Source organism: Streptopelia decaocto (genome assembly GCF_964273445.1).
Source record: "Streptopelia decaocto genome assembly, chromosome: 3".
Classification (NCBI taxonomy): domain Eukaryota; kingdom Metazoa; phylum Chordata; class Aves; order Columbiformes; family Columbidae; genus Streptopelia; species Streptopelia decaocto.
In genome coordinates, this window is record NC_138656.1 from 80,927,577 (window position 1) to 80,938,859 (window position 11,283).

The 11,283-nt window shown below is 37.9% G+C and overlaps 1 protein-coding gene across 2 annotated transcripts in view; it reads left to right on the top strand.

Annotated features, from left to right (window-relative positions):
- EPHA7 (EPH receptor A7) overlaps window positions 1-10,781 on the top strand; it is a 160,277-nt gene extending 149,496 nt beyond the window's left edge. For both annotated transcript variants that reach the window (XM_082048458.1, XM_082048461.1), the window contains one exon: window positions 10,207-10,781. In XM_082048458.1, the coding sequence (XP_081904584.1) occupies window positions 10,207-10,402 (196 nt within the window). In that variant the 3' untranslated portion in view covers window positions 10,403-10,781. The remainder of the gene's footprint in view (window positions 1-10,206) is intronic.
- Window positions 10,782-11,283: the final 502 nt, after the last annotated feature.

An 11,283-nucleotide genomic window follows, 5' to 3' on the forward strand; every position in this document is an offset into this window, starting at 1 on the left:
TGTATGCAGCTCAAGATGTTTTTTTAACTATTAAAATAAATTTTCTAGAAATGCTGTAGAAGTAAGACACAGAGTAGACTGCATGCCCAATATTGAAATTAGTGCACGCAAGCACTCGGCCAAGGCACTTCAAGTAGCCATTGGAACACAATTAATCAACATCCATTTTGTGTTATGACAAAAGCTAAGTGCCTCACTGCTGGGGTGAGTATCAGGGTGCTTGTCAGTTTTGCTACTGCTTTAAGCACCCAGCTATGAATTTAGGAGTCTAAGTTCAGATACCTGCTTCCTTATAAATCTTGGCTATTGTTTCCAAGGGCTCGGTGAATAAAGGTGCGATGCAGCAATGCTGGTATTGCTGAGAACCCATGAACCCTAAATGCAAGAGAGTTCAGGCCAGGCTTCACCTTTAGGACTTGTTCAATATTCTGAAGCACAGAGGCCTCGAAGCACGTGTGGTGACCTGGGCTCACACATGTAAAAGTGAGGGCCCTAATGGTATTTCTTCCTTATTTTTCCTTGTTTGATTTAAGCCATCTTCTTTGAATATTAAATATATTTAAGCATTCATCTATATACCTTGACTGCCTTAATGTTGCCACAGATTTTTACACATTTGAAAGTGGTAGAGTAGACCCAGAAAGCACAATTGCTATTCAATACTCCTATCGTAGCTATCTGTTCAGAACATTACTGCAATTTAGAGCACATGCATGTAAATGGATTTGTAAATGGTAAAGCAGCAACATATTGATGTTGGTTGCAGTTCCACAGGTTCCAGGAAAACATAGTCCAGTGAAAGAAAAATAAAAGGCCAGAGAAAGTTGATGTTCATGGGAGGAACTAAAGAAAAAGTTGGGTCAGAGGGAGGATTGAAGGCTAAATGATGAAAAAAAAATATCATCTCAGTTCTGGCCTAATTTCATTGAATTTGGAAATTGTCATCTCTAAAAGACAGATTAGCAGACTGTCAGTGAGGCTGATCTGCCTTGATTTTATTCATCTATAAGCATTTAAAAGACAGAGGTCTAAGACAAGCAGGATGAATCTCCCTCTGGCAATGCATATCTCTGTTACCTGTAGAGGGAACCCAAATGATTAGCTTAAAATAGGCGTCTAATGTCTAGATAGTTGCAGCTAGGTGAGGTGACTCCTACCCTATATGTCCTTAGCTGATACAATTTCCTCCACAAGCTGAGTGTCTTAGAAAGACAGACCCTCCACTACTAGTATGTCACAGAATGTATTTAAACTGGGCTTTATCACAGAGAGAAGTGATTTATTTTTTTTTTTTTTTTTAATTCAGAGATTGGTAACATATCATCTAAATGCTTTTTGTATATGGATATAAATTCTTGAAAAAAATTGTGATTGTTCTGAGGAAGACCTGCCTAGTAAATTACAGTTATTTAGTATTTTAAATAATCAGAAATATTTGCTGACATACTGCTTCAGTCCAGAGGTTATGTGATCAGATATGACAGTTGCTGTTTGCAAAACCATGTTTATCTAAAGCCTTGTCATGTAAAAATCTCCAGGAGGCAAAGATGCTTAACTGTATCTCAAATTGAATGTTGCCCTTAATATCTCAATAACTGAGCTCTGTCTGTATTATTCTCCATTTAAAATGAGGTTTTTATATTTGTTTAAGCTGGAGTTATCTGGCATCCACTGAGGGAGTTTGAAACAATGATTTTAAATTAAATTTGCTTTTCTCCACTAATAATAATACATGTTAAATAGTTTCCACTGTTTTGAATGTTACAAAATCTATTGCTTTAATGTGGGGGATGAAGGGGGTTATTTTTGGTTTGTTGTTGGTATTTTTTTACATTTATTGGTTAGTAGTTGAAATAAAAAAATAATAATTTGTCCTTAACTTTCTAAATCATTCATATGTAACAACTTTGAGAATGATTTAAATTCCTTGACTTTTGGGTTACTATTGAGATGGCGATCATGTCACTACAGTCATAATACCAAGTGATGCCAAGACACTCTGCCACAGGGGTGGGTTCAGCTAGCATTCTGTTGCACAGTAATGGCATGAAACTGGCCCCCAGCTGTGTGTCAGGAGCAAAGGCTAACTCAGTCAAAAAACGGTCACTTCATCTTTTGCAAATATATATATGTGATATGTTAGAGCTAACACATCCTTAATGCATTATTTCCTACATGCAGTTAGGAACTGATATACTCATCATATGCATCTGGGTTTTTGCAGTTTTTGTTTGTTGGTTTGTTTATTTATTTGTTTTCTTTTAAACAAGTGACACTTGGCATGCTTGTTGAAGAGAACAGTTCCCAGATAGGATGACAAGCTGAGTTTAAGAAAAGTACAATACAAATTCTTGCCTAACAGTAACCGTGGCAGCAGGTGCTGCAGGGGTATTCAGGCAGATGGTGCTATGATTTGCTGAGCATCTAGCACAGCAGGGTTACTGCATGTTCAGGACCTGTTAAGATTGTACTTCTGATGAATTAACTGATATGTAGAAACAGGCAATTTTTTTTCCCACACTAACTTGGAATGGACTTGCAGATGGTAGATTTGGGATTCACTAGACTACTCAAAAGTCTTAGCCTCAAACCAATTTCTAGTAAAACAAGAAATTCTGGGCAGCAGCCTGTATTTTCTTTCCTATTCCCTTAAGGATTGTCAAACACAGCCAGCAACTGCTTTTAAACAGAGATTTTTATTGTTTGCATAGTGCAGCCTTCTTTACTTGGGAGTCGGCAGTTCTGTAACTGAATTTCCTGCCAAAAGGATCAGGGAAGGATGATGGGGGGAGTGGAATAAGAAAGTTTTGGGGAAAGAAAACAAACAAACAAACACAAAAACAAAGAAAGAAAGAAAGAAAGAAAAATCCAATCCAACAAATGACCTGTGAAATCCAAAGTGTGACTGGACTCACCATTTTTTGTAACACATTCCATATAGGAATTTGGAAAATATAAAAGATTAAACCAAAGGCATAAAATCTGCAATATCCTGACAAAAGAGTAGTGGCAGAATGCAAGTTACATTTGTGGGATTTTTTCATCTCCAGATTGGGTTTTGTGAGTTTTTAAGTTAGGATAATTACCACAGGAATTTAGAATAAAGTCTGTTGAGGCAAGCTAAGGGACAAAACTAGTATGTCTATTAAGTCCATTAAATTCTCAGTGCACTTTCAGCATGGGTAAGGATTAGGCAGTTTGAAAGTGAAAGGAGTTGTATGGAGTTTATATGCTGTACAGACTGTGTAGGTTATGTCCAGAGAGACTGTGAAAAGTTAGAAGTTAAAGAGGAAACACCTCACTTTTGTACCTGGTGAAAAGTCAGAATTTGGGAAGGAATGGAAAGAGAGCCATTCACTATATGTGACTCTAAGTCATAGGGCTCCACAAGATATCACTGGCAGAGGAGTTATGGAGTGTCAAGATTTTTTGTTTAAGTAAAGAGACACTGTTAATAAAATATACCTTATAATCTAATGTGGAGTGGTTTCAGTACTCTGATTTTTCCTCAGGCCAGATTGGAATTTGTCAAAGAGATTAAATTGAGACAGATGGGAAAGCAACTGGTAATACGCTCATTCAAGCAGACTTGAAAGAGACATTAAAGGAGAATTTTACACTAAAAGCCTGAAAATAAAACATGGACTCTGATGATATTTACTCTCAGAAGGTTTTAGAGTAGTTTTCTTTAAGTCTAGGGTAATGGTAGCAGATTTTAGCACTGATACTGTACAAACTGAGTGAAACTGATGTCTAATTAGGGTGACCAAAAAAGAACCACTAGTCAAAAAATAGTTGATGTCTTGATAGACTGTGAAAAAAAGATGCGACACAGCCATGCGAAAACTTGCGTAGCCAGCCAAATGCATCTTGGACAAAACAAGACATAATAGCTAGTGCCAGAAGAGCTAAATCAGGAACAGAAAATCTATTCATCCATGGACTGAGACTTCTGTGTTTAATTTAACCAAATAATCAATTGTAGAACTGTGTTGCTAATAATAATTAATACTAATAATGAAAAACTATAGCTAAGAGGTCATCTGATGAATCATAATATGGCTAACATTGAAAAACACAGTGATTAAGCCATAGCTATGCCCAAAGACTTATGTGTGCTGCTGGTATTAGAATTACATGACTCTTGAGTATTTCAAGTCAGCTATAAACTGGAGACATAGGCCCAAGTCTATAACTAAGCCTTCCTCTTTTGTGCCAGATAAAAAGATGGAAGGAATGCTGAGGAGTCTGTAAGGCCTAGCAAGTGCAATACAAATCATCTTCTGATTATTTCCTTATAATTACCAAGAAAACCATGAGTTTATCTCTTACAAGAAAAAAACTTCCTGCTCCAAAGATGCCATCTCTCTGTTTTACTAAGACATCAAAATCTAGCTTGAAAGAGGATAAACTGAAGAGTGATAAATACAATGTATCCACATTTATCCCTTGCATTTCACCTCTGCAGAAACATTACACAGGCAATATATTGACTATCATTCAACCTGTCTTACTATGCCAGCTTCCACTGGCTTCCTGAAGGTCTGCATGTCCATTTTTAAGATGTTTGCTGCAAAACATGTTTCAGTTTCCTTTCCTCAGGGATCAACCAGACTGTGCCAAGAACACATGTGTAGCTTGAGAGTAAGAAGGTGCAGGAATCTCAGATTGGTTTTCTCCAGAGTGTTCTTTTCAGTCATAATCACAAATTAAATGTATTTGCCCACAGAAGTTGCACATAGTAAATTATAAGAGAAATATGATTGGCCTAGAATCAACTTAGTAAAATCACTCAGATACCTCCTGAAGGCCACTCAAATGGCTGGTTTTAGTTGGCGGTTAGGATTTTGTTCAGAAAGTGAAAGAGGCGGGTCTATGTGACGTCTGTGTGTGCAATTTTCACACTCCATAAAACACTCTACTTAGCAAAGCATGGAGCTTTCTGGGCAGCAGATATCCTCTGTCACTGTCACTGAAACTAGATCAAAAATGTAAAATCCATGAGTTCATAGGAGTAAAGAAATTAAAAAAAAAATGTAACAGAATCAGACCAGGTCTTCACCATTTATTGTCTGGTCTTGGCAGTTCTGGTGCTTCCTTGTGGTGTCAGTGGAAAATTAAGGTGGGTCCAGTAAACAGGAGGAAAATGGAACTCGGTGGAGTGAGGAGACTGGGAACGGAGAGGCTGAGAGGATGTGCTGGACCTGTGGGTGACTTTGGGCAAACCTTGTATTTCTGTTTCAGGATCTTTGCAGTGCAGAGCCCTTGCCTTCGGACTGTTTCATCCCAGGTCTCTCTTACTGGCTTTTTTACTCAAGTAACACCTTATGTCCTCTCTTTATTACTCTGTACAAAATAGCAGTGTCTTGTTCCCCAGTAGCCAATGTTTATACCCTCAAGGGCTGCAGAAGAAGACACGGTTAGATTCAAATCCAGGCATATACAAGAAGAAATTGGGCCAGCAAGGCTCTGAGATCGATTCCTAATGAGAATTTCCTTTGATATTACTGGGCCTCAGTACTATCGATTGCTATTGTGACGAGAAAGCCTACACCCTACCATATAGCTTCCCTACACACTCCACACTGTCAAGAGCAGGAAGGGGCCAGGGAAGAATCAAAAAAGGCTAAAAAGGCTTTCAGGCCTTTCTTTGTAGTGCTCTTTTCAAGAGAAATAGTTGTCTTGATGCCTCCATTACCCAAACCTGTGCAAGAAGCAAATGCTCTTCAATGCTTCTTATTTGCTGGCAAAGGAATCCCAGATAAGCTGCGTGTTGTCTGTTGAAAATCTCATTCACAAGCTGCCTCCTATCCCATGAAACTGCTTGCAAAACATGGGGTGTTTCACAGGCAGTACCTTTCTTGTGGTAGTTAACTGAGTAACACACCACCAGATGTCCATGTTTGATTCCTTGTGCAGAGGTGTCTCTGGCTTTTGAAGGATATTTGCCCAGCCACATGGAGGGAAACATTTTTTTTGCACTATGCTCTACTTCAATTTTTCCCCAGCTGGCCTTCATCATTAGTACTTACCTAGCACCATCCATGCTTCACTGGGGGGTAAGTAGAAGATGACAGTGAGGAAGGAACATTTATTATAGTACCTCAGCAACAACAAATGCAACATCTATCTACAACCAGCAAACTATGGGTCATAGAGATCTCTCCAGGTGATCTGCCCTCTAAGTGCAGAAGTCAATAGTGTTGGTCAAAACAAACATCAAAAAAAAAGTGTGTGTATGGGGGAGCTGAATCATCCAGGTTTACAGGAGAACCACCCAGTAACACCAATGGTACAAGCTAATGGAGTATGTGTTTATATTGGCTGTACAATCTAAGAGGGAGCTGAATGGCAGAAATCAAAACACCTGGAGAGGGGACTATTTCAGGCTGGTGGGAGAAAATAATTACCTTCTGTGATTTTATACTCCCGATAATGACTGGGAGGAAAGTCTCTTCTCATTCTTTCATACTATTATAAACCTACTTCTTATGGATTTTATGAAATTAATATAACTGGATTAATAGAAATCATACAGAAACCAATGCTTTACCTGTGTTATCTGTTTCTGACTTATTTGCTGGAAAAGAATAAAGATGTTCCCTAGAAATATTACATGCTTTCAGCCTAGCAAAGTATCTTAATTATGGAAAAGTAAAAAGAAATCCTTATAAAGTAAGCCTTCAAGGCAGCTAATACCATTTTTGCACTTGTATTTTGAAATAGGATTGTGTAAACCTGAATTTATTTTTTTTTTTAATAAACATTCAGATGCTGCCAAGTTATTTAAATTTAAAATCCTATAAGATAGTATATATTTCAGAATGCTTGTACAAATTGTTGCCTGATATTTAAGGCTGAATGTTCAGGTCTAAACTAACAGTGCTTCACTTTAGATACCAGAGAAACAGAAACCATACATCTTAGCATATAGTTATGCATCTGTGTATCTGTTGTTGAGCCATCACAGCATACTTTTGCAAAACAGAATATTATATTTGATGCTTAGACTGTAAGTTCTTTGGTGTTGTTGCTATTGTTTTTGTATTTAAGGCCTTTTGGTGATGGAAGCTCTTGTTAGCTAAGATCAGTGAGCATTAGTAAGCAGATAAATATGGTGTAAATTGGTAGAAGCCATTTGATTAAACTATGGTGATATCTCACAGATGTGATGTTCAGCTGTTACTGAACTCATTCGCCCTCCTTGTCTAGTGTTGCCAGAGCAACCCAACGGACTGACTCCCCTCATGCTTATTGGCAGCTGAATCGTGGCTACTCATAGTTCAGGATACATAGCTGATGGAAATGTAACACCTATCTGGCATCCTTTTACCTCTGCTTCTAAGAATGCTCACTGTATTTTGTTTTTGTTTGATGAATGACTTACTTCTTTTCTGACAACACATGGAAATTTTATGTATCTCTTGGGTAAGAAAGGCATAGAAAGAGTAAGACTGACTCAACAGCTTTGGGCTGCAGGAAGGTGGTACAAGAAGGCCAACATGATACTTTCAACCTCTGTATGGGAAGGGAGAAACTGTAGGTATTCATATATTGCCAAACACTTTGATCTGCAGCTGCTTGCCTGGGAAGAAAGTTGGTTAAGCTAAGCCTAATCCAAAATTACTTTCAGAATGCCTACTTGCACTGTACAATCTCTTCCCTTCCTGAAGTACCTTTCTCTTCCAAAAATCCCCTCTCTCTAAAATCAATGTTTAGACCAACAGAAGACTGTTGTTTTGAGTAAGATGGAGATCTTTTCATGGAAGAGGTTGAGTGTCCTGTCATGTCCCAGAAGAGCTAAAATATTGGTCTGTAGAGACCATACTTTCCCCTATCATTCTGCCATTGCTCCACTAGTAGATAAAATGTCTATCATCTCTTTAATACTGCTTTTATGTGTGTTTCCTGTTGAAAAGGTGAATTTGGGCATCTACATTCAGAGACAGTTTGGGGATGTGAATCCCTGAAAATAGTTTCCTCGGGACACATCCAGATTTACTGCTGGGATACACTATGGCATACCCAGGACCCTCCTAAGTGTGCTGAGTGCTAGTTCTAGTTCAAGGTGTTTCCTTGCTGTGGAAATTAGGGTAGGTGATAACTCGTGTGTGCTGGTTTTGTTTCATTATTAACTACAGGTATGGCCTTGGCACCATCAGAGACTGGGTAAATGAGTACTAAATCTGACCATACAGATATCCCAACCAAGAACTGAAGGCATATGTTTACCTCAGTGGGGCTTGTCAGCTGTCTTGTCCACTGTCTTTGACTGGCCTTCAGTTTCTTAAAACCATTTTAGGTTTCTCTCTCTTCCCAGCAAGACAGAGTATCTAATTCAGGAGTGACAATGGACAGCAGGGCAGCTAGAAACGAAGCATTAAAATAATTAATAACTAGGTCATACAAATGCAAGGAAATTATCAAATTGATTTACCATGTATCACACAGGGATCTTCATCTCCCATCTGTTGATGTTTCATACTTGTTAGCTTGTACCTGGTCTCAACTCTGGTGAAACCATCACTTGACAATGAGAACCAGGTGTAGCCCAGAGTATAGCCATGCCACAGTCCAAGGTATACACTCAGTGTCTCATGAATCTCTTGATCTGAAGACCTTCATCCTGGTGCTGACCAAAAATGTCAGTAGAGGCATAGCCAATATAAATGTAACCTGAGGTTTTAAATACCTTTGTATCTATGCACTTGCCTTTAGCTTTGAAGAAGTTCACATGTCAATCATTTTTACTAATTCAAATATCTACTTACCTTCAAAACAGTAAAAAAAGAAACTATCAGGATAAAAAAAGTCTTATTTTTGGAAAGGATTTCTCCTCAGAGTTTTTTTTTTTTGCTGCATTCTTTTCTCATGCATTCCTGGCATTACTGGGCTTTCAAAAGGGAGGTGCAAAAAAAAACCCCAACTAATAGAAATTAAATTTAGCTAGCTAATAACTTCCCTTTATGTAAAATTAGTCCCTAGGACACTACACTGGAGACAGAAACAAACAAACAAACATTCTGCCCTTCCATCAGATTGCTTCCTCTAGCTTTTTTTTTTTTGCCTTTTTTTTTTTTTCCCCTAAGCCTTAGAGACATTATGGCTATTAGTATTGTCAGATACTCTTCTCAGTTTATCATAAAACATCTGCTCCCATAGTGTCCAGTTTGGTGACAGAGATGTATGGCATTCTAGAACGTATTAATAATGCTCTTCTCTTGAATGAGTATCTTCCCTTTGATTCACACTGTTAAATAATCTAATCCATGTGCCGAAATGACAGATACTTCTTTGGAATCAACTACAAGAATATTGTTTGGTATGACAGGGGGACATTCCTCTGCTGGTTTATTTTTCTTTAGTATTAGTGTTACATTGGCTTGTCTCAATGTCTGTAATAACTTGCTTTTCTCTCAGGAATTTAAAATAATTTGGTTAAGAAATTGCTAACCATATGTAAAACAATTTTTCTTCAGTCTTGGCCTATATCCATTAGTACTGGAGCTATATTGTTTTGGAGAATTCCCATGGCTAGCCTGTCAATAAATGTACAGTAAAATTGACATCTTTCCTTTTCTTTTTTAAATTTTGGGGTTTGTTTTGTTTTGTTTTGTTTGGGAACACAAGCAACATAAACATTGTCTTGGAGTGCCTGATACCATGTAATGACTGAGACAAGTCAGTTAAATTGTTTTGCAAGATTCTTCAGAATACTGAGAGCTTCTGACAATGTCAGTTAGGCTAAAGGAGAGTCTATTTTATTAGTTTACATGCTAGAAGATAACTACTATGTGTATGCTTTTTTAATTAAGCAGAGTTTAAATTGAACACACCCATTCCACCCTTTTCCTGCCTCTCTGTTTTAAAGAGTTATCCACATCTTCCCCCAGTCCTTAATTTTATACTCAAACATCCATCTGAAAAACTACACCTCATTCATTTATTTCCTTTATTTCAAATACTGAAATTGTCAAGTATAACCTTGTGGCTCATTGAGATCCAACATGAAATGAAACAACATGTTAGAGGTGTTTGCTTGGGAATCTTTGCGTTTTTGATGTTTACCTACTTAGTCAATGAGAATTTTTATCAAGTAGTGGTGTATACATGGCAATGACATTGTAATTTGCCTCTATTACTTCCTAATATCAGGATTCTGCTGCACTGCCAATTTCATATCTGTTGTTATTATTTGTTTGACAGAATCAAAAACATGCCAGGTGCTTTGCAAAACAGAGAACAAGAAAAATCCCTTTCCAGAAGAGATGACAGCCTGAATAGACATGGCATAATGACAGGAAACAAAGGAAGCAGAAAGGGGAAGCAAAACAAGAGTTATAACCATAAGATCATGAGGTTGGTTTGGAGGCACAGTGAACGCTATGAGGCATTTTTTTAAAGCACATAAGGACTGTAGTTGGGATTAGAGAATGGAAATGTAGAAAAGAAGCATGGAAAGGAATGGAGAAGAAGGGAGGAACAGACTGGCAACAGGAGGAAGAGTAAACAGAGGTGTATGGGAAAGGCCAGAACACACACCTGACAAACTGAGGATTATGACTTTTGCCAAGAATGAAAGACCACATCTGAAGAGCATGATGATTTCAGGAGGATGGCGAAGCAGGACATGGCGATGCTGCTAGGGAGAGAAGAGCCAGCAAAGCTGCCCTGGAACCCTGCCCTGGAAGCTCCTCACACTCATACAAACCTGCTTCCCCATCTTCTTTCTAGCTCCCCTCTTATACACAAAATATGTATATAGAAGAGCAAAGGAGAAGGAGAGGCAGCTAAATCAAACATTTCCAAAGGTCCTGCTGGGGAAGAAGTTTAAACTGGGATGATACAGATTCACTGATGATGCTGCTGGTAGCAAGTGGCACAGAGCATCCTGTCAGCCTTTCTCATACAGACAAATCAATGGGAGCCTTTGCCACTACTTACAAATAGACCTTGCTGAGAAATAATCAGCAATATTATCATACTCTAGCCAATCCAGGGCATTTTAAAATGTCCTTCATTCTAGATCAGAAATAAGCAGAAATTATAACATTCACAGTGAAATGGAAACAGGGAAGAAACATATTTGAACAGTTTCTTTTAAAGCTGAAAATAATCATTTCAGTATTATGGAAAGATATAAGGGGGATTTTGCTAATTGAAAAAGAATACATTCTATAACTTTTCATTAACATATCTGATAAAATTGGAAATTATTTAATTATGTTGGATTGGCTTTTTTTTTTTCTACAAAATTGGTGTTGTTTTTTAGAAGGAAACTGG